The sequence below is a fragment of the Ostrea edulis genome, chromosome 10 (genome assembly GCF_947568905.1).
Source record: "Ostrea edulis chromosome 10, xbOstEdul1.1, whole genome shotgun sequence".
Classification (NCBI taxonomy): Eukaryota; Metazoa; Mollusca; class Bivalvia; order Ostreida; family Ostreidae; genus Ostrea; species Ostrea edulis.
In genome coordinates, this window is record NC_079173.1 from 33,774,379 (window position 1) to 33,799,049 (window position 24,671).

The following is a 24,671-nucleotide window of genomic DNA, read 5'->3' on the forward strand; positions in this document are numbered from 1 at the left end:
GTTGTGAGAACATTAATGTTATGCATGGTAAAATTCGAGATCAAAGGTCACATTATCCATGGTAGCCAGCAGATCTGCATGGGGTGATCACTTATCGGTAAATGTCAAATATCATTGTACCAGATATCGATAGAAACCATTCTCTTGAAGTCTTCAAATATCTGATTACCTCTTCCTTCGTCTTGCTTAAATGACGTATTTCCGCATAAATGTAGCACGTGAGTATGCAAATGATGTTAACTCGTTCGTTGTTTAATAGGGGTCCGTGTTTGCCCAACTCTCTATTTTGTATTGCTTGTAGGAATTATGAATTAGATCGCTGTTCGTTATCTTCACCTTTATAGGAGTTATGAGATTGATCGCTGTTCGTTATCTTCACCTTTATAGGTGTTGTGAGATTGATCGCTGTTCGGTATCTTCACCTTTATAGGTGTTGTGAGATTGATCGCTGTTCGGTATCTTCACCTTTATAGGAGTTATGAGATTGATCGCTGTTCGGTATCTTCACCTTTATAGGGGTTATGAAATTGATCGCTGTTCGTTTTCTTCACTTTTATAGGAGGAGTTATGAGATTGATTACTGTTTGTTATCTTCACCTTTATAGGAGCTATGAGATTGATCGCTGTTCGTTATCTTCACCTTTCATTCATTTACACAAAGCAAACAGAGAATTCGTTAGTTCATATCAGATATATTTTCGTCATAGTTCTATTAGAATATTAGTTCAAGAATCGCCAAATCATTTATTTTCACGGAAAGTTAAATGCAATATATCAAGTAATACGAAGTCCTTATTCTCAGGCACTAATCCTTCCTTATATACATGCGTGATCAAATATATTACAGTGTATTATTTCGATAGACTTCACAGGTCTTACGCCGTTATTGTTTGGCCACAATTTGAATATATTCTTAACTTTACTAACTTACTTAACAATTTGAATATATCATTCTTAACTTTACTAACTTACTTAACAATTTGAATATATCATTCTTAACTTTACTAACTTACTTAACTAATCTTAAACTCAATGAAAGACATACAGTGTCTGCTTGAAAGCAGCCTTATCTTCTCCCTACTGTATTCAGTTGCAGAACTGTTATCGATGCCTGATTGTAAAATATTTTCACTTTCGTTTACAATCAATGTTTGTGTTCTATCACTTTATGAAAAGATGTATGTGCACGGCAATGATTTTATTTAACAAAACAATTAACACACACTGTCCGGGTCGGCGCGGGTTCGAATCCCGCTCGCGCCGGTGAGAAAGTTTCCCAGTTTACTTTCGGAAGGTCTGTGGTCTCTTCCCAGCTACATTGTATCTGGGTTCTCTCTTCCACCAATAAAAACTGGGCGCCACCATATAACTGAAAAATTGTTGAATATCGCAGAAGGGTGATCTTTTACCAGATAAAGCTCAAGCTTACATTCACTATTACACATGTACTTCTAAAAATAGGGGCAGGGGGTCGGGCAGTCACCCAAAATATATTTTATTTGCATTGCGTAGTCGTCAAAATAGTGGGGAGGGGGATTGTTTGCTAGGTAAAGTAATCAATCGTCAAATGCAGTACGTTTGAACTAACCTGTATTGTATACTAATTTTTCATGATTTTCTGAACTTTCTTTCATTTCTACAAATCTTTATCATGACAAACGAGGACATCTGACTGATAACGGCACTTTAATGATATGAAGGACATAAGGTCAAAAGACATTTTCTACAGACTTTACAACAGCTGTCAAACATAAAGGGTACTACTATTCCATCAAATTAACCGTTCAAGGATGTGGGTAACGGCACTCGGTAAATTAAAGCAAAATGGAAACCAATTATCAATCATTTATTCAACGAAAAGTACAAGGAAATAAAAATGCTGTCCTATGTCCATAAAATGTGCATGTACTAGACCTATTAAAAATCTTTATTGTAACACGGGCTGATATGATTTTTCTAATGACGTTTAAATGCAGAGCGAGAGAAAGAGCCATCTACAAGCACCTGAAAGGAAAATGTGTATCAAGCATGGTAAATCGACATCAAAGAATTCAACGAACATTTCATTAATGCCAATTTCATCGTATAGCTCTGATAAGACTGCACACAAAACAGTCTAATTCTACAAGGTGGGGTCACTGTTACTGAATGGTGAGGTGTATGGTTCATAAACACTAATTGGATTTATGGACCCTAATCAAGGATTGTAAAATATGAATTGTACACTGTATGGAAGTTTTAGCACTAACATAATCATGCAATTTAATTTGTGGAAAATCATAAAACTCTTAAAATGAATGCCAAACTTGATAGCTTCATTTACGTTTTTTGGATATAATTCTGTACCCACAATGACAGCAACAATTCAATGTTTGCACTGTTTTCTGATGTACATGTAAACATAACATCTGCATCATCATGGTTACACGTACATGTATTTCAGACCAGCTTTGAAAACATTTGAAAGTAATCGATGTTAAATGTCTTCGTCGCTTGAAAGCGTACCAGCAGTTCACCAATCAAAATCCGGCGTTTTCGGAAACGGCTGAATCTCGGTCTTGAATATGTTAACTTTTCGCGGACTTTCGAAGACTGGTACGTGTTTTGGATTAGGATTATCAGCCGCGAATCTTCGCTTCATTTCCATGACACTCATGGTGGATAATGGAATCCGACTACTTCCGATATACTGCGCAACAATACCTTCATTGTCTTCTACAGGATATGTCTTATCGCGCAAACGTTCCCGTATTTGCTCTGTATCTTGGGCAATAGGGATAAGAGCGGCTTGTATTGTCCGTTTCTCTTTTTTCTCGGTTTCCAGCATCTTTTCCAGCTCCTCGCACTGGTCTTGGACGTCGTTTGTGAAGTGGATGATGTTGGTCTTCACCTCTAATTCTACCTGCATATCGTTTTGAACGATGTTCTTGTGGTAGCTCATTGTTCCCATCTGTCGCTCCATTGCAAAAAGCTGTAATTTATTTCTGTCCAACATCGTCTGCAGAGTTTTATACTCCCCGGTTTTCTTTTCCTTAATTGCGTGATTTAATTTTGTCGTAAGATCTAATTTTTCCTTTTCTAATTTCTCAATGTAATCTTTTAAATCTCTTTCCCGATTTTCATAACCATGAAGCGTCATTTCCAGCTCGCTGGTTCTTTCCTCTCGTTTTAAAAGCTTTTGTAATTCATTGGTTTCATTTTCCAGCTTTCTCTCGTGTTTCTGGATGTCAACAGATAGCATCTTAAGTCTTCTGGACAGCTGGTCTTCCAGCGATACTAATTTGCCAAGCCTCTCTTTCAGATCCTTCGTTTTCTTGTCATCAATGTCCAGCCACTTCCGTGCCAGCCATGCACAAATCTGGCATTTAACTAGAATATCAGGTATGAGGCGCATCAGTGTGTAAGTCCGAGAGTTCTTAACTTTAAGGTGGCTGACAACCCTTTCACTATCCTGACTGAATAACGCCTGGTTGATAGCCTCTTCGTTGTCTATCAAATAGTCTAGTTGTTCTTTGACTAGAGCTAGTCGTTGTGCTGTTTTTTCTAGCTCGGTGGTATCATACAAGTTCCTTACATCTCGCAATTCTCGGCCTAGAAGTTGAAGAGCAGCTTTTGATATCATTTGTTTCCGGGCGCTTGGGATATTGTCATCCCCTGAAGCTTGGCTCTCCGTATCCGAAAACCGGAAGGAACTCCAACCGGAAATACCTGTAATTCCACTGTCGAAAGAACGGTGGGATGCCACGCTTAGATTTGACATAGACATAGCTGAATCTGTGGAGCGTTCCCGATCTGGTCCTCCGTGCGAAACAGTATAAAAATATTTGAATAATGGATTGAAGATACGACTGACGAAATTGTTTCTAAGTTCTCGAAGATAAGACAAGTTCTTGAAAAACCAATTGAAATATTCCATCACATCGTCATGTTCATTGCCAATGTCCTCGGAGACAGGAAGTCGTTTGTTTCTTTTGCGCATGCGTAGTTTGCGAATTTCCTGATTAATAGCTTGGCGTATCCCTCCTATTGTGTAAATGTCGCGACTTCCCTTGCACCTCCTGGCTAGTTCTCTGAACATTTTCAGCATTATGTCCACGTTGAAGTTGTCGTATGATGTGTATACCTTCTCTTCAAAAGCCTTGATCTGTTGATGTAGGAGGTGGCTTCTGTATTTTTCGTCCAAGGTGACCATGCGAACCTTTAAAAAGAGAAGACAAAAGTGTTTCTTTGTTAATAGCAATACATTTATATTCTATCGAGATCAACTGAATTGCACTGGGCAACTGACATAGACTGTTGTTGAATAATCTATGCATTGTATATAAAGGGGAAGGGATTCTTGCAGTTCAAAACTGGCCAAATTTCACAGCGCACGCAAATGTGCCTCGGCTAGCGTACAGGCACCTTGGGTTTTTCTTCCTCGTCTTAAGGCACATTGGGGGCTTTTTAGCAAGGATGTTTAAGATGTGGCGAAGGAACTTTAGGCGGCCACAACCGTCTTCGTGTGGTATGCACGGCTTATGTAGGTCGCTAAGATACCGTCCGATTTTGTGACCAAAGAATCGGATGGCACCCATATCTTTTTTTACATTAGCATAAGAGCATCACGGTTTGGAGTCCCTTATGCAATCACAGAATTCACACGAATCTTCTCTGACTGCCGCGCGGAGTTCTGTATAATGTTTTATTGGACATAGTAACTATATATTTCGTATTGCATGACGAGCTGGTCATTCTTGCTGCTTAGACACGACACCCCCCCCCCCTACGACTGCAGTCGAACACCTCGGATCAGAGTGTCTGCCCCGTGACTGATACAAAGCTTAAGGTCTGTCAGTTAGGTTGGATGGTTGGTTGGGTATTGTTTAAGAATTTTTCTTGTTCAAGAATTTTTCACTTATATGGAGATGTCATGATATTTCCGGTGTATGGCTGCAGAATTTAGGCTTATGCTCGGACATTTGAGCAGGGAGGGATCTTTATCGTGCCACACTTGCTGTGACATGAGGCCTCCGTTTTTGAAGTCTCATCCGAAGGACCGTCCAATCTAGTCACCTCTTACGACAAGCAAGGGGTACTGAGAAAGTTGGGCAACGGTAGTTCAAAGTGAAACTTATCCAATGATGCTCGCTATTTTATATGTGTACATGTACTATCATCAAATGAAAATCTGTTAAACGTTTCGTTCCTTTTACATGAAGTTGTATTCTTATGTCATATCAAATCCCTGTCATTACCTGCAGTTTTTCTCCAGCATATTGGCTGTGTGCATGAGGGTCAAACGGGTTGCTCCCGGAAGCCCTGAAAATGGATAATGATATAAATTTAGCAATATAAATATGTGACAAGAGAACAAGGTACATTATAGAATCTTGGGAAGATTGTGTTCCGTGTTCCTATAATTTTTCTGTTTGTTTTCCTCCACTTGAAAAATCAAATCATTCATATTGTGAAAATAACGATTTCAGGTGCTGGGTCGTAAAACTTATCATCAAAGGTACTATGTTCTTCTAACCGCCATGTGTTGGTAAAACTGTAAATTATTGCACATTAACTTCAAGATCACAAAATGACATCCATTTTATGACATGATGTCCAACAAATTACGTGAAGGTCGACGTTTTGTAAATGTTACGTCACACCAGTAGCCTTGGAAACACTTTTTACCGGAGAAACATAAATAGCAGGAAATTTTTATGAAATTGAGAATTCATTTCTTTCAGGCATTTTATCACATGAAAAACTTAATTCTATCTTCTAGTTGTGACTACACTATTATACAAAATAGACAATGTCTATAGACCGCAGTGTCATACCTGTGTTATTGCTGCATTTCTAGAAGTATGACAATAATTACTAGTGAATAGAAAAAAAATGCAGGATTCTTTCTATACGAAAATTATAGATTGAGGGCTTGAATAAACATGTGATGACTGTACCCAATTTACTTCTTCAAATATTCTTCGTGGGAACAGTAAATGAAGTACCACTAATTGTAGGTTCTCTGCTTACTCAAACATTCAATCTGCATATTACATAAAATATGCAATAGACAGAGAGAAATATAGCGAGAGAGATGTGAATTTCATATCAAAAAGTGAGATCTTAAATGTTCGTGCCTGATATAGAATTTTTGGCATACTGGTCTAATTTTCAATACATGCATGGCATTTACAAATTGTTGCATGGCATATAAAAATTGTAAATTTCAATTCTAAATAAAGAATGACATCGTTACAACTCTGTACACTTCTTCTTTATCACCTTTACATGATATAGCCTAAAATCATTCCAAACACTTATAAATAACAAGACATTTATCATTTACCTTGTAATAACAAACACTTATAAATAACAAGAAATATATCATTTACCTCGTAATAACACTTATAAATAACAAGACATTTATCATTTACCTTGTAATAACAAGCACTTATAAATAACAAGACATTTATCATTTACCTTGTAATAACAAGCACTTATAAATAACAAGAAATTTATCATTTACCTTGTAATAACAAACACTTATAAATAACAAGAAATATATCATTTACCTTGTAATAACAATTTTGGGTAAAGATCCCGGTTTGTTTACAGTGTGCATGTCTTCCAAAATATTCACCATAACTTTTCATTTACAGCATTTTATAAATGAAGATGGATTAATTTTTGTTCCCCTTAAAACGTCCATCAATCGCTGCAAACGTATTCAGACGATAAATTTTTCTCAAATGAAAACCACAATCTATATCTCCAAGCTTTATATTCATAGAACCCTCCTTTCCTAAGGTTGATCAAGCAGATAATTTCTCGTCAATACCTTTACCAATTAAATGACGTTTCTCGTAAGTTTAACAATATTTAAATATTTGAAAAATAGTTCCTTTTCAAACCCGTCACAAATCTATTAAACTTGAGCAGACATATCTAGGCTTTTTATTATCTGGATGTTGAATGCTGATCAATTTCATAAAGTAAACACCTCTTTCAAGTCAGACAGCGACTATCGGTCCTTTAAGACGTTGATGAATGTCGAGGAAAGTTTTATAGCAAAAGAAATCTTGATTTCGGTACTCAAAAGTATTCCCTGTGTCGCAGTTAGTTGTCGATTTCTTGATGACTAGTCTGATTTGGGAAAGGGGTTTAATGTATGCATAATAGATAATCAGAATGTTATGAGGCATTGCAGTAGGGCGGTTACATCTGTGTACTTTTGGTTACAGATTCTGAGTTTTGGCTCCTCGGAACAATAACATTTTCTTTTCAAACTTTTCTTATTTAAAATGTCACTTACATGTAAGCCTTGTCATGATTTTCTCGCATCGTTTTATGTCAACCTCGACCTGATTGAGATACATGTAGTTGACAGATTTATAGTGTAATAGGTTTCGATCATCAAACACACAATAATGCGTGTGGACTGTCATGACTCATGACATCTAATCTACAGAAAAAATTATCATTTTGGAAAAAAAAAAGGAATTCTGGCATCAAAATTGCACTGTGAAATAATCGCCTTGTCCACCCCCACCCACCCCGAATATGATACTCTTCGATTCAAATTCTTCTTACGACAAATTGAATTCCTGAATTTCTCCCTTTCTTTTATTGGATACTGATAGCCATACATTTCTCCATCCACGACAATATATTCAGCAACCATTAATTTTTCCAGTTGAAAATATACAAGCAACCTTCAACTGAATTTTTCAACAAACAGAACTGTTTAATCTACAACGTATAGGTTGGGGTAGGCAGGGGCCCTGGTCACTCCCCTTTTTACAATTTACTTTCCCCGTTATTTTTACATACAAATCTCATATTTTCTACACGCAAAGTTCAATCCTGTTTCTGCAACTGAATATTTCAGCAATCATTACTGTTTCTACAAATGAATAGTTTAGCCATCATTGCTGTTCCTACAAATAAGGAAACTCCGGTAAATGTCATGTTTGTAAATACATGAGGGTATGAACTGCGCCGCTTTACGTTAGCATGCTTGATGAAGCTCGTCAAATGGAGAAACAACTGAAGCCCAAGTAAAATTACGATAATCCCCTGTGACATCACTGCTCGTTCCCAAGAGCGTGTAGTTAATTATGTAATTATATGATATACGTATAGAACTTCCAAAGAGCGAACTTACCCCCTGAAACGTCGAGATTGTGAGAATTTTTCTTTCTCTTTTCTTTTAAGGAATTGTTCCAGAGCTATTCTAGACTAACTTAAAAATCGTTTTGTAATCCTATTGTTGTACAGCAAACATGTCATGCAGAAATTTGGAAAGATATGGTACACGGTCAGTGTTTGATCTTTTGTATTCCCAAGTCACGGAAGAGGGTGATAGATAAATATTAGAATAATTTTCAATTTGTCTTTTGTTGTTCATGTATTCTATGCATAAATGCCAACCTTCGCAAAGATTGGCTCACGTTTTGAAGATCTTCCTTTATTAATCTATCTCGTTTCAATATGAAGATAGTGAGTATTGACGTGAGATTGTTCCTTGAACAAAGTACACAGTAGCGTGAATTACCATAAATTCAAAGACAACTGGCGCAAGATTTACTAAACTTTTTATCTTGCGGGAAAAAAAATCTGAAAAAATAATTTCGTAAATTATAACTTTGATAGGACGCTTCCGTTTTACAATATTAAATGTGTTCTTAAGTTGTTAAAAATCTGATGAGGAGGAGGAGGTTTGTCTTCCTTTCCTCTCTCAGTGTCCTAACAGCGTGAGGGTAGCCATTTTATGTAGGTGTCAGAAAACAAATTCATAGCAATATCTCAACTTTGGATAGCCCTTGTTAAGTTAACGAAGATTTTTAACGTAACATATAAGTTAAGAAATTTAATAAGACGGATATTTTATCGTAAATGAAGTTTACGCTGAAATTTTGAACCTAAGAAGTTTAGTAAAACTCAAGCCAGTGTTACAAACTTCGAATTAAGCTCAATATATATTAAACATAAATCTTTTAATTTACGTAATTCGATATTACAGATCTTAGGTAGTCCCCATGGTTTTATCATTTTTAATCGCGATTCTTTCAGAAGTTTAATGTAATTGTATCTGAACCGCTCTACACTACATGTATCCAACTTTGCGTGAAGCAATTTTATATACTTTCGTTAGTTAATGCTACATCCTTTTTACACGCACGGGTCTGTGCTTATTTCACGGCAAAGAAAACTGAGTAGAGTTGACATTTCTTGTAACTTAAAAACAACCTTATTTGGAATACTCTACCTAAGGTAGGCAATGGTGCAGATTAAGTAAAGACATTATAAGACTCACAAACTAAAAATAAAGACCTTATAAGATTCAGGAAGGTGAAGATAACTAACAGTGATCAATCTCACAACTCCTATAAGCAATACGGACCCCTGGACACACTAGAGGTGGGATCAGGTGCCTAGGAGGAGTAAGCATCCCATGTCGACCGGTCACACCCGCTGTGAGCCCTATATCCTAATCAGGTAAACGGAGTTATCCGTAGTCAAAATCAATGTGCCAAGAACGACCTAACAATCGGTATGAAACACGTCAGACAGCATTTGACCCAATGATAGGAACTGAAAGATTACACTAAATTCCTCATTGGACTCTTAGAAACTGAAAATTTACATGAACCAAGGAATTTTATATATTTCAAACCTATTCTGACGGCCTAAATTCATTACATATGTTTTGGATTAAAAATTTCCCTTGTGGAAGGTACAGGCTGTTTATTCAAACTTACGTAAGGTTTCTAGTTCACACACGCGACAGGAGATGAACACATCCGTTTGTGGTGCTTGTTTATTTAACAAAACCTCCAGCTTTTTTTATTCAAAGGAATGTAGTATAAATAATAATGTTCAGGCGATAGACGAAATGTCATCAATAACACCTGTAATAATTACGAAGAAGTATTTTAAAAGCTCCCGTTGTCGCCGCGTTATTTATTCTTATTGTATGTGCACTTTTAAAGTAAATGGGAAAAAAAATCAATTTGTAGATATGGATTTATGTAACATTAAAAAAAACCAATAACATTTTTCCGCATTTCACTTCGTCTGTATTTGATAAGGAAAATTAAACTAAAACGTATTTTTCTTTTCTTTCTTTTATATTTTTCGAACTCTCGTATAAAATTCATGGGTGGTTTTTTATTTCAATAGAGAAATTTTCATTAGAAAGTTCCGCTATCGCCGTTATCCCTGTGGATCTTGATCGCTGAGGACGCTTTGATTAACTTCTCTATTATCAAGGGTGTACGCGGGATTATCATAATTATGAATTGGGATTTTTAGTGTAATTAATTGCCTCATTACCCGTTTAGTTAAGCTTTTTTATAAACCTTTAAAGAAAAAATTACACTGCTTTTGACATTTCAGCTATTCAAACAGTACACTCGTGTCCGTAGCCGCTCTTAAAGAGAATTTAATGAGCGCTTTATCCGGGTCCTGATAATTTACCGATTATGAATTTCAAATGTTTGAAATCAACAACATATGGGTTGGAATCTTTTAGATATGAATCTGCAAAACTGTTGAATTCATTACCAAAATCTTTAAGAAATATAACTTTTAACCATTTTGAATCAAATATTAGCAGTTAGTACTTGATGTGCTCGTGGCTAATCTTTGTGATGTACAAGTATCTTTACAGGCATGTCAAATGCATATATTGTCTCACATACATACATACAGAGAGACAGGCAGAAAGACAGGCAGCCAGACAGACAGACAAACATAATTTATGATACTTCCTGCTTATAAGTATGTCATTGACCAAAGGTAAAATTTTAGACTATTCATAGTGAACTCAAACTATAATGAATTTATTCCTGTACGTTACATGTACCGCCTGGGGGGCATCATTTGAGCAAGCTTGAATCTGTAATTCCTCCATGAAGATGTTTGTATATCAATACGACTAACCATGGTCCTGTTGTTCTTCAGAAAAGGTTTAAAGATTATTTTCCATGCAACAGATGTACCATGTAAAATTTGATCCCTTACTGAGTCCCAGTCCTACACCGGGGGTGGGGGTGGGGGTGGGGGGTTGAATACACTTGAATCTGCATTGACTGAGGATGTTTGTATACTCTGATATGACTCACCATTGTCCTGCCCCTAAATCATACATGTATTCACATGTAAAAACTTTGATATCCTATTTTGACCCCTTCCTATCCACTGGGACCATGATTTGTAGATATTAGTCTACATTTTATCAAGAAGAGTTCCCATACCAGGGGCGGATCCAGGAATTGCGGTTACGGGGGCGCCACTTTATGAGGCAGAGGGTCTGGGGGGCGAAGCCCTGGTGGGGGCCCAGGGGGCAAAGCCCCCGCATTTTACAGATTTTATAGGACTTGAAATATATCTCCTATTTAGTCTTTTGTACAAAAAACAATTTTCTATCATTTTGCATGAGCTGAAATTAATAAAATGACGCAAATTTTAATGGTTTTTGGAAAAAATTAAGTTCTCCCAATAAGGTAATTCAAGAAATCAATAGATTTTGTCATTTATTTCTCCGGGAGTGGAAGAAATTATTGCTTCTTACATTGTTTAGTACATTTTTCTAAACAAGATACCACGATTTACCTAAAGTTTGAAAATTTTAAAATGGGGGGGGGGGGGGGGACGCCGGTTGCGCCACTGCATACGTTTAATCTTTTCTAGCACAGTGGTTCTTGAGAAGATTTTTTCAATGACCCACCTTATGGATATATACTCAATTGTCAATAATATGTTATTATAAAAACAAATCCCTTCTCATCTTCAGTAGAATGGTGTTGGTAAATTCCAGGTGTGCGCTTTATGAATTATGAGTGCCCTAAATCTGTTTTATTCCAGTATATTTCTAATAGATTCGCTAACTTTTATGCATTTATCATTATATTTCATGAAATGTTCATTTCACTCAATTCTCTAGAAATCGACATGGTGTTTAATATCAGAATAAACTCTCTACAAATCATTACAGAATCTCGACAATGAATGTTTGTTTTGCAAACTGCAAACTCATCTCATACTCTAGTTAGCTATAACGGCCAATCTTATTAGTAACCATTTAGCCCCCTTCGAATATTTACTCAGAAGGAAAAAAAATTAAAAGTTTTAATCTGAGAGTGAGTTTTTCAAATGAACAAAGCCTTTGATATCATTAATCTAAAAGATATGAAAATCGTGTTAACGTTGATAATAGTCCATAAGAAATTACGCTATCTTCATTTGAATTGAAATGCTTTGAAAAAACCATTCACTTGAAAGTCTGAAAACAATCTATTAGTTTTTTTTGTAAAGTTATATGTACAAATACTTAGAACAAACCCCTCCTAGACAGCGTATTGAGCTGTTAGTGAAATCCCTACAGAAGCTGACGCCAGAATTTGAATGAGAACCATTGAGCATATTGCGGGTGGGCAAGGCCATTCGACATTTATTCTGTCACTGCGGTACAGCTGTTCTGATGCATTAATGTTAAGCAGCAATGGTGTTTGTACAGCTTAGATAAATATACTGGGTTTCCATCTCCAATTTCATGCATCTGTTAACATGTCAATTGCAATTTTCAAAACAAAATGAAATACACGCCTTATGCCCGCACTGTTTAATTCAATTTATGAAATGTTTCCGTATACTGTCATAGAAACAGTTTTGTTTCCACAGCTTTTAAATAAGTGCTTAAACTCTTTTCATAATCTCTCTGTTAAGTGTTTTACTAATGAAAACATTTTTTTTAAATATATACATCGATGTCTTTTGATTTGAGTTTAATTTTGATCAGCATATGTTGGATTATTTTTAACCATTAACCAAAATCAAATGAATACCAAAATTGATGTTTGCATATGAAGTATAGCGGTTTGGTACAAGATTAATTTTTGTCCTCTATAAAAGTAACACGATTTAGAGTCAACAGTTTTACTGTTAAACCAACTATGACACCCATAGTCTATTGAACGGTCAACAGATTACGAACTATTACTCTGTCCTATTTCTATTGGCTACACAAGTCACGTGATTCTCTTTTTTTTTTTTTGACTGATGATGAAATAAAAGATTCCTTGGATATAACGCAGTCTAGAAGAAACACGAAACATGTAATTATTGATTGTTGATTAGGTAATTGGGTATGTTTTCTTTCAAACTAGTGTATGCAATCACACTGTATTGTTGAATATTCTGAATCAACAAACAATATGCATCTAGTAAAACAGAACCAAAAAAAATGAAGGTATATAACAAATCAATTATAGACTGTGTCCTCGGACAACAGCTGGTTTGTTTGACCCTCGACGGATATGTGTCTTCAGCCTACGTCTTCGGGCAACATATTCGTCCTCAGGCCAAACAAAACAGTTGTTGTCCTCGAACCCCGTCAATGAAATACCCTTGTAATATTTTCTATTCAATCTACAACGAAGGCCTAGGAGTAAATGGTATACAGTCATTGACATACAGCACACATACGACCGCTGCATGATATCAATAGGTGTACATGTATGCTTATTTTCACCTGTGGTCTGTACTTTTTCCATATACATATATTTTGCCTACTCATTCTGGGAACCACCTTGTTGTCCTCAATCACAGTGCACTAATTCGGCATTACAGGTGATCAATAACCGCGGGATAAAATTCTAATCCCATGGAATACACCCGAACAATGGTGACGATACCATGATAACAGTTTTGAAGACAGGCGAAATTTGAATGCAAGGTCGTTTACCTTTCTATATTAAATTTTTCGATTGAAGACTGTACTCCAAGGTAAGTAAATGAACTGAGTGCATGGCCTGATCTTGAATCATCGAATTCAGAGAGAAAACGGTGGAATCACGCTTAACATACCTCTCTATAACGACTCTTGGGGTTGTAAATTCCGAATAAAAACAAAACAGTTAGTCAGTGCATGATCCCATCGATACACGAATCAATATAAGATCCCATCGATACATGAGTCAATATAAGATTTCATCGGTACATGAGTCAATATAAGATCTCATCGGTACATGGGTCAATATAAGATTAGGTCAATATAAGATCCCATCGATACACGAGTCAATATAAGATCCCATCGGTACATGCGTCAATATAAGATTAGGTCAATACAAGATCCCATCGATACACGAGTCAACATAAAATCCCATCGGTACATGGGTCAAAATAAGATTAGGTCAATATAAGATTACATCGGTACTTTCTATCAGTGCGCCCCCCCCCCCTCCCTAAAATTTTCACATTAAAAGTAAATCACGGACTCTTGTTTAGTAAAAAAAATAAATGATAAAAGAAACAATGGTTGTTTCCATTTTCAGATAAATAAATGACAAGATATTTTGCTTTATTGTTACTTTTATTGGGAGAACTTATATATATATATTTAAACTTAAAATTTGTGTCATTTCACCTCATTAAGACTGACATATTAACATAGTTAAAATGACTACGTAGGCGACATATCTCAAGCCTTGTAAAATCTATTAAATCCAGGAGCTTCTGGGGGCTTCATAGAACTTGACTTAACAGCGAGTCAGCTGAGTTCTACATACTTCTATAGAACTTGACTTAACAGCGAGTCAGCTTGAGTTCTACATACCTCTATAGAACTTGACTTAACAGCGAGTCAGCTTGAGTTCTACATACTTCTATAGAACTTGACTTAACAGCGAGTCAGCTTGAGTTCTACATACCTCTATAGAACTTGACTTAACAGCGAGTCAGCATAAGTTCTACATACCTCTATAGAACTTGACTTAACAGCGAGTCAGCTTGAGTTCTACATACCTCTATAGAACTTGACTTAACAGCGAGTCAGCGTAAGTTCTACATACCTCTATAGAACTTGACTTAACAGCGAGTCAGCGTAAGTTCTACATATCTCTATATATCTTGACTTAACAGCAGGCACTCGCCTATCTAGAATCCACATTAAGCGATTGTTTTCAAACCAAACCCACCTTAAAGGACACATAGCATATTTTCTAAGTATATAAAATATGGATTTTGTCATTCTTAGCTTATAATCAGACACAAAGAGAACTATTAGGCAATATAATCATACAGAAGAATTATTTCTGATAAATTCATTTTCCTTTAAACTACATGTATTGTTTCTAGATAACTAATATACAGGTTAGAAACGGAAGACCTACATCGATAATTTCTAGTTCTTAATTTAAAGCGATAAATGAAGTACTACTTTTGGGGTTATTATCTATTGTTCATCCTTAATTAAGATAAATCCTAATTATGATACACTCCCTTGTAGAAAACGAGGAATTGGGTTTTTTCTCTCAAGAAAATATCCTCTTGCCAAAAGAAATGCTTGTACATCACACGTTTTGATGTTGATTGCAGAAAAGTTTTGCGATTTCAAATGTTGTACCACGGGAAAACTTAGACCGGGAATTATTAAAGTCATATTTCACTCTTTTGTCGAGTGAAGGAGCACTCCAATAACCCAATACTTTTATTAATGTCTGGTGTAAATTTGAATGGCCACTTCACGTGAGTTATAGCACTCATGTTCCTTTTGGTATCCAAGGATAACAAATTGCAAATTTGTTTCTCTCTCTCTCTCTCTCTCTCTCTCTCTCTCTCTCTCTCTGACGAAACCTGCAAATGTCTAGGATAGAATACACACATAGATTGTTGTGAAGGTAAAATAAAATGCACTGTCCTAGACAATCTAATCAACATTAGATGTTAGATCCGCTCACATACTCGTTACTTTTATGTAGCGAGTATGTGAGCGGATCTAACATTTAATTTTAATTAGATTGTATCCTAGATAGTTATAGGGACACCTATAAGAATTTTATCCAATACTTTCTATCGAATTTTGAAAAAAAACATATTTTCAAGAAATATTTTCAGTAGGGTCATGCCCCCACACCACTTGACTTCACTAGTCTAACAACCTAATCAAAATTAGATCCTATAATCCGCTCATCTGCTATCGCTACATATAGGCTATGTGTAGCGATAGTAGATGAGCAGATCATAGGATCTAATTTTAATTAGATTGCTAGTCTAATATCTTGTTTCTAAACCTTGCAAATTATATGGGCCACATTTAAGCGGATGTAACTGTAAGAAATTGTGTCCTTCAGTCCTCACAACGCGGTTCAAATAATTGCCATCGCTAATCTCTCTCTCTCTCTCTCTCTCTCTCTCTCTCTCTCTCTCTCTCTCTCTAACTTATGAGTATTGCAGCGTGCCCACTACAGATTACAAACCTTTGAAGACTTTAAACTAGACGGTTGATATATATATTCCAAATGCACTTCAACATCGTGGCAAGAAATCAAGTAGTTCTTCAACATAATAAATTTACTGCAATTTTAAAACCTGTGGTAAGAATGCTTACAAGTGTAGAGTTTGTAAGCGACCTGTTGACTGGACAAAATATTCAGGCCGTTTTTCTTTACGTGCGAGTCACTGAACGCATTGCTTACAGACTGAGAGCTTACATAATGTTACTCCGAAGAAGAAAAAAATGCAGCACAGGAAACATGCTTTGTACAATGTATATTGAAATCTTGACGTTGTGATCTATGTCAGCATTGCGTATAACGAGTAGTCAATACATGTCTATAAGTACGCTTGAATCAACCGCTTGATCATCAAAAATTCGGAAGACAGTTCACAGTTCACTATTGAATATCGAACGATCGTCCAGACAACAGTTCTCTATTCAGAAATGACAAATTACACGTATAATTCTGACAAGCACGGGTACAAACGGGAATCTTCATTCTGTGATGAAACTATCGCTAGTCTCCGAGTTCCAAGTCCGAGGTCAATCCCTAATGTGATAAAGATACGGTAACATCAATTGTCGCTCGGAGAAATTAAAGTGTCAACTTTTTAAAATAGGAATATGCTGGAAGATATCTTTAAAATTTTGCCGTTAAAACACAAATGATTGATCAGAAAAACTAGCCTGTGTATGTGTCAGGTTATGTAAAAGTACAAGAATGTTTTACACAGGTGTTGTCAGTGACCACGTGCTTATTTGCTTTTGTCAATATTCATACGCTAGGGGGTAGGGGGCTTCGGTGTGGCGGGTGCATTGTTGGGTCTAAATCTGCACGGATTTACCGTTTCTGTTTTTATTCAATCTATCGTCAGTATCATACTTGCAATATATGATACACCTGGCAGAGATCTGCAACTAATTCCAATGTTGTAAATCCATTACTTTGCTTGATATACAAACAAAACGCCAATTGTTAAAAACGTCTTTATCAATTTACTCGTAATTTTGTTTGAAGATTTAGTACTTTGACAAATAATTTTTTTTAAATGATTTAAATTTTGAAAAAGAGTCTGGAACTTTTGAAGAATTTGAAAAAACACTGACAATATTCCTAGTTTCTTCTTTGGAATTCTCAAATTCTATGTTACCGGTATATTTCTTTTTAACATGTAGTATTCTAAGTGCAAAAGGTAATTATTTTCAGTAAAACCCTTTATAAACCAACTCCATATACACGATAGATTAATAAGAAGAAATTGGGGGTGGGTGGGTAGTGAGGCGTTACTATCGGTTGGGAGGGGGATAGTGAGGCGTTACTATCGGTTGGGAGGGGGATAATGAGGCGTTACTATCGGTTGGGAGGGGGATAGTGAGGCGTTACTATCGATTGGGAGGGGGATAGTGAGGCGTTACTATCGGTTGGGGGGTAGTGAGGCGTTACTATCGGTTGGGGGGGGGGGGTAGTGAGGCCTTACTATTGGTTGGGGGTTAGTGAGGCGTTAATATCGGTTGGGGGGGTAGTGAGGCGTTACTATCGGTTAGGGGGGTAGTGAGGCGTTACTATCGGGGGGGGGGGGGTAGTGAGGCGTTACTTTCAGTGGGGGGGGGGGGGGGTAGTGAGGCGTTACTATCGGTTGGGGGGGGGGTTAGTGAAAGGACACTCGGCCATTTAATTAACAAATAAACTTTTATCAGTTTAGAACTTTCGAACTATATCACCGAAAATGTTAGTCATTACAAGGAATTCTCCTAGTTATCAATAGTACCATTAGCCTGTCGACCAAGTGTAAAGCGCCCTTTTGTAGAATCTTCAGACCGCACGCAATTTATTCTATAATCAGCTTAATCGTAACAGAAACTTCTTTTCTGAAGTTGTCAAGCCATTTTGTGTAAGAAAATGTTAATGTCTCATAAGATTTATTTAAGAACACTAATATGCATTTAGTTTTCTCATTAAAGTTTGTTTATACAACCAGATCTATTGAATAAAGTATTATTCAGATTTATAAATGTGTTAAGTGCACGTAGTGGGGGATTATCTGGGATTAAAACTATCTCCTATCTTCAGCATATTTTATTTTCACTGCTGAAAGAGAAGGAAGTTCCTCCGGCTGTCTCATTATTTAGCGTAGATCTACCTATCGGTTTTTCATGGACGAATTTACCATCCTTTTTAATTTGACATTGAATCTTGACGTTATCTTCATAAACATAAATTTCCTATTGAATCCAGCACCGATAATCGGGTGTTGCCCTCGGTGAATATGATTTTTCTTGGGTGAATAAATCTTCATATCTCCCTCACTATCATGCAATAAATGTATAATATTCAATAGGGTAAACGACAACTGTTTTTCCTCTGCTGTAGAAATACTGAAATTAGAGACTGGTGATTTTAAGAAAAAAATACCGATGAGATATTTCGTTATCCTTTCTTTTCATGTACATGTACCATTAAAGATCGTAATAGACGAAATCATCATTTTCATCTCATTGTTAAGTTCGTTTGACGTGCGTCTTTTTCGAGATGTCGCACTCTAAAGGTAATTTATCAATGGTGTGGATTTCAAAGACGTCAAAGGCTTACATAGGCCTTTACTGATGACGTTATGCACCGATAATCAACTCAATAAAATACCCAATACATTGATACATCTTGCTGAGTGATACATTTAAATATACAGGGTACATAACATATATAGAGATCAATTTTCCATGCCTCGTTGATGCTATTTGCATGTGAAATGAATGAAGAAGGAAAATTTGGTCCCTTTAGGTTGAAATTAGACACCGTTCAGACAGTCTAAAGCATTTTATCATTATATATATTATCTGAATGTTATTGTTACTAATTTGTTCATTTGTTTGCTTGACCCATATGGGTGTACTCTGCAATAAAGTATTTCATATCATATTCAAGTGTATGAAACTTTTAACAGTGGACATGGCTATTTCTTCGACATTCAAGGAAAAAACCATAAGACTAATGATTTAACAAGTGTTGACATGCTTTCCAGTGGCGGATCCAGGGGAGGGGGTCGATCGGAACTCCCCTCTCGTCAGAAAATTTTGTTATTAAAGGTAAAAATAACACATTTGAGGGTGGAATCCCCCCGTTAGAAATATTACTGGTAGAACCTCCCTCTCCCATTTCTTAAAAATTCCTTGATCCGCCCCTGCTTTCTATTCCTGCTTGAATGTATGGTAATCATATTTGAATCTACACCTGCATGGCAAGAGAAGCAGCCTCATGGCAATATTTTAACCCCCAACCCACCCCCTGCTCTCTTACCTCAGTTTTCTGTAAGTATTCAGGTAACTCATCGCTGTACCCACACACTCACATATGCCCCTCGCAGAAAATTACTTCAGAATCATTTAGAAAACTTGGAATTTCCTAACTGTCCAGTGGAAGCGATGGGCTGTATGGATTAACGATGACCGACGAATTGAGATTTTAAGCCCCGTCGTTAAGAAAGACTCAGGCAATATGTCACAGTCTTAAATCTGTAATCAAATTTTCCTATGTACATATGCGGCCGGCCCTCCCCGATTTTCGCTGAGGTATATCTCGCTTTTGTGTACCTTGGGGTCTATAAAATTGATATGACTGTCTTTTGATTCGGAATTCTTTTCCCTGCTGTTTAAATCAATACCATTTATCGAAGGCTCTGTTTATAGATATAATGTATACAAATTGCCGGTTGTTTTAAGTTATGTTCGCACAGCATGGCACGAGGGCAATGTCAAGACAACAATCAATATGTAGATAAATATTAAGTATTCTTGTTTTGTTTATTCAAAACTTAAACTACACATAAATACACATGTATATCTACCTTTTATAACTTGACTTTCTCTCGCTCTCTCTTTCTTTCTCAATCTCTCTCTCGTTCTCTCTCTCGCTATCGGTCTCTCTCTCTCGCTTGCTCTCTCTCTCTCTCTCTCTCGCTATCGGTCTCTCTCGCTATCTCTCTCTCTTGCACTCTCTCGTTCGCTATCTCTCTCTCTTGCACTCTCTCGTTCGCTCTCCCTCGCTTGCTCTCTCTCTCTCTCTCTCTCTCTCTCTCTCTCTCTCTCTCTCTCGTTTGCTCTCTCTTGTTCGCTTTCTCGCGCTCTCTCTTGCTCGTTCTGTCTCGCTTGCTCTCTCTCTCTCTCTATCTCTCTCGCTTGCTCTCTTGCACCTTTGCTCTCTCTTTCTCACTCTCTCTCTCTCTCTCTCTCTCTCTCTCACTCACTCTCACTTTCTCTCTCTCGTTTGCTCTCTCTCGCTGTCTTGCTCGCTCTAATTCATTCTCTCTCGCTATCTCTCGTGCTCTCTCTCGCTCGCTCAATCTTTCTCTCTCTCACTCTCTCTCTCTTACTTGCTCTTAATCTTTCGCTCGCTCTCTCGCTCTTTCGCTATCACTCGCTCTCTCGTGTTTTATCTTGCTCGCTTTATCTTGCGCTCTCTCTCTTTTGCTAGCTCTCGCTTTCTCTTCCTCTCACCTGCTCTCTTGCTTGCTCTCTCGCCCTTTTGCCCTCTTTCTTGCTCATTCTGTATCGTTTGCTCTCTCTCTCTCTCTCACTTGCTCTCTCACTTTTGCTTGCTATCACTCTCGCTCTCTCTCGCACTCTCTTTCACTATCGCTCTCTCTCTCTCTCTCTCTCTCGTTCTCTCTTTCCCGCTCTCTTTCTTGTTCACTCTCTCTTCCTCTTTTGCTCTCTTCTGCTCTCTCTCTCCCTTACTCTTGCTCGCTCTCTCGCTACCACACACTCTCTCTCTCTCTCGTTCTTTCTCAGTCGCTCAGTTTTGTTAAATCTCTTTTGCTCGCTCTCTATCGCGCGCTCTCTCTCACTCTTTTCACTAGCTCTCGCTCTCTTTTGCTTTCGCCCGCTCGCTCTCTCTCTCTCTCTCTTGCTCTCTCTCTCACTCTTTCGCTCTCTCTCTCTCTCTCTCTCTCTCTCTTTCGCTCTCTCTCTCTCTCACTCTCTCTCTCTCACTCTTTCGCTCTCTCTCACTCTTTCGCGCTCTCTCTCTCTTTCGCTCTCTCTCTCTTTCGCTCCCTCTCTCACTCTTTCGCGCTCTCTCTCACTCTTTCGCGCGCTCTCTCTCTCTTGTTCTCTCTCTCACTCTTTCGCTCTCTCTCTCTCTCTCTCTCTCTCTCTCTCTCTCTCTCTCTCTCGCTCACTTGCTGTTGCTCTCTCTAACATCAAACTCAAACATAAGCATACAGTGACATAAGTCATCGTTCCTAATGTCCAGATCATTTTCACATTTCGGATATTAAATTCGATAATGTACTGTAGATGTTTCAAATATGACACTATACCTGGGTATATATATATAATGCCAATTTGATGGTGACAATCCCTATGAATACCGACTCAGATCAACTTCCACCCTCTCAGATCAACCCCATCCTCTCAAATCAACCTCACCTTCTCAGATCAACCCCACCCTCTCAGATCAACCACACCCTCCCTGAAGTTTAACCCCCACCCTCTAATATCAACCCCACCCATTTATCTCAACCCCCATCCTCTCACTTCAACCCCATCCTTTCAAACTAACCCTTTCAAATCAACGCAACCCTCTCATATTAACCCCACCTTCATAAATCAACCTCCTTCTCTCAGATCAACCCCCACCTTCTCAAATAAACCCCACTCTCTGAGATCAATCCTAACCCTCTCAGATCAACCCAATCTCTCAAGTCAACCCCTACCCTCTCAGATCAACCCTACCCTTCAGATCAACACCAACCCTCTCAAATCAACCCCACCCTCTCAAATCAATCCCACCCTCTCAGATCAACCCCCACCCTCTCAGACCAACCCCACCCTCTCAAATCAACCACATCCTCTTAAATCAACCACACCCTCTCAGATCACCCCCCCCCCATCCTCTTAGATCAACCCCCACACTTTCATCTTGATCTATCTCTACTGCTTATGCGTTACCAGAAATATTGACTGTTTTATTGACTAAAGCAATTAAAATCTACTCGTCAAACTTGGTTCCTATTCTGTATTTGATATAAAGCAAACAAAGTTTATTGACTACTGGTTAGAATTGTTTAACGCTGAGTGTAACGGATTTCAATATTCCTTAATACAGCTTCTGGGAATACCAGTCGATCATGGCAGACGAGTACTGCAGCGTAATCATTTAACGAATAACTGAACTGGTACATGCATGGAACAACCCCCCCCCCCCCCCCCCACCATCACCCTCCTCAAGGAAAAGAAAATAGCCATGGGGCTTCTTATAGGTGACAAGACCTAAAGGTGTAAAAATGGAGAGAGAGAGAGAGAGAGAGAGAGAGAGAGAGAGAGTTATTATCAAATAATGATTGAATCCTTGGCGTAGTGTTGACAGTGTTATGCAATATTTTTTCTGCGGCAGGACGATGCCTATATGGTTTTATTTACATTTACGAAATCAATCACTTGTGAAAAACATTTACCATTAAAATATGTATCTTAAAAATCAAGCGATTGTTCACATCGGGGCAGTTTCCAATTCAAATATTTCTAGAAATACGAAATTTGCTTTTGCATCAATCTGTGTGTGTATTCTGACAAACATACCGTGTCAAAATTATCAACAAAGTGCAAAATTTATGCATTCAAGAATAATCGATATATTATCATGCATGTCTTGTTAAAAATTAATGTCACTTAACCATCAAAACTTTAAAAAAAACAAATGAATTATGATTTGAAATTGAAGTTTTAATGCTGAAGTTCTTTCAGTCATGATTTTCAATTCAATAATTGATGTACTTTCATTTTTTTTTTCATGCTCCTTTTCTTAAAATGCTAAATACATATGTAGACATTGTGCACTGAACATAATCAAATTAAATTAACTACAAACAATCACATTTGTACTAATTCATTTTTATTTCAGTAGAGTACAAAATGAAATTTAAAGTGAATTTTCATGTTTTCCATGTAGCCTAAGTTTTAAAAATCGAAGTATGATTAACTGGAATAATCAAATCGATGAGATTTCAGAATTTACATACCTTCGATCCATTTGTGTTTTCTACCCGAAAATCCTCAGAATTGTAGTTTTACTAGGATCTTTTAAGATAACCGCTCACATTAATGCTGCTGTGTTTTACCGCCGGATAACAGAATTAAAACCCATTATTGATATTTTCCTGTCACATCTAATCTATTTCTATTAAGGTAGGTGTTGTTTAGCTTTAATATCGGACTTCAGATCGCGGGTGCTCAAAGGCAGACAAATCAATACACTAAGATACATTTAATGAAACATTAACATTTCATTATGGAGGGCAATCACGGTTAGAACTGGTGGCCTTCGACGTGATTCCAGAGCTGTCCACGAGATTCGACGTGATTTCAGAGCTGTCCGCGAGATTCCACGTGATTCTAAGACTGCCCGCGAGACCGTGACCTCCGCAACGGGTTTCGAAATCTCTTTTCTCATACGCCAATCGCTACCGAGAATTGTATTGAAATGGAAACACTAAATGTAGATTTTAACTGACCTGCGTTGAAAGCTAAAGTGAACTTTTCTGACACTTTTCCATTGTCTATCTGCCTACCATAAAATTTTCATAATGTATAATTACGTACACATAAAGAAATTAACGCAAGAGTCAAATTCGGCTGCAACTATTTGGTAACTATCAAGTGAAAAACTGAAGAAAACGAACAGCGATCATTTCATAAATACCATAAAGAATACAACACTGAGGGTAGGACAATCACTTGGAAATCTCAGGTGAGAACAGGTGTCGAGAAGTAAGCATACCCTAGAACAGGTGTCGAGGAGTAAGCATATCCTAGAACAGGTGTCGAGAAGTAAGCATACCCTAGAACAGGTGTCGAGAAGTAAGCATACCCTAGAACAGGTGTCGAGAAGTAAGCATATCCTAGAACAGGTGTCGAGGAGTGAGCATACCCTGTTCAAACTCCAACTTTCTTTTCAAAAGATGAAATTCTTCAAAATCATGCTTCAGTTTTAAACCCATTTGATATCCCAGTCAATGGGTCGGATGAATATGAGTTACCGTACCTATACTGGATTCCTAAACTTCATAAAAACCATTACAAGCAGAGATACATTGCTGGATCCAGTAAATGTTCCAACAAGCCCCTATCTTTGCTCCTCATGAAAATATTAACTGTCAGGAAAGAGAAACTTCAAATTAAACGTATTGTGCGACAACATATGCCAGCAATGGTGTAAATCAAATGTAGATTTTAAAATACATTTGTATTCTAAAGATTTTTTTTAGTAAATTTGAAATCACAAAACTTTTTTCAAATCAAGAATATCAAAACGTATGACTTTTCAACAAATCACACGACTATTGCTTATGATACGTTTGTACATCAAATACTATACTTCTGACATCCCATACAGTGGCTTCTTCCATAAAAATGG

General features: G+C 37.3%; 1 protein-coding gene across 3 annotated transcripts; it reads right to left on the reverse strand.

Annotated features, from left to right (window-relative positions):
- Nucleotides 1-1,830: 1,830 nt before the first annotated feature.
- LOC125665858 (uncharacterized) lies at nucleotides 1,831-23,602 on the reverse strand. 3 transcript variants are annotated; one of them, XM_056151065.1, is made up of 3 exons: nucleotides 23,278-23,602; nucleotides 5,238-5,301; nucleotides 1,831-4,198 (listed from the first exon to the last, which is right to left on the reverse strand). In XM_056151065.1, exons 1-3 carry the CDS (start codon nucleotides 23,286-23,288, stop codon nucleotides 2,513-2,515), a joined length of 1,761 nt encoding a protein of 586 aa, XP_056007040.1. In that variant the 5' UTR covers nucleotides 23,289-23,602; the 3' UTR covers nucleotides 1,831-2,512. The 3 variants fall into 3 exon arrangements, with proteins under 3 accessions (XP_056007040.1, XP_048754723.2, XP_048754722.2); XM_048898766.2 differs by lacking the exon at nucleotides 23,278-23,602 and adding an exon at nucleotides 19,557-19,867; XM_048898765.2 differs by lacking the exon at nucleotides 23,278-23,602 and adding an exon at nucleotides 6,555-7,011.
- Nucleotides 23,603-24,671: the final 1,069 nt, after the last annotated feature.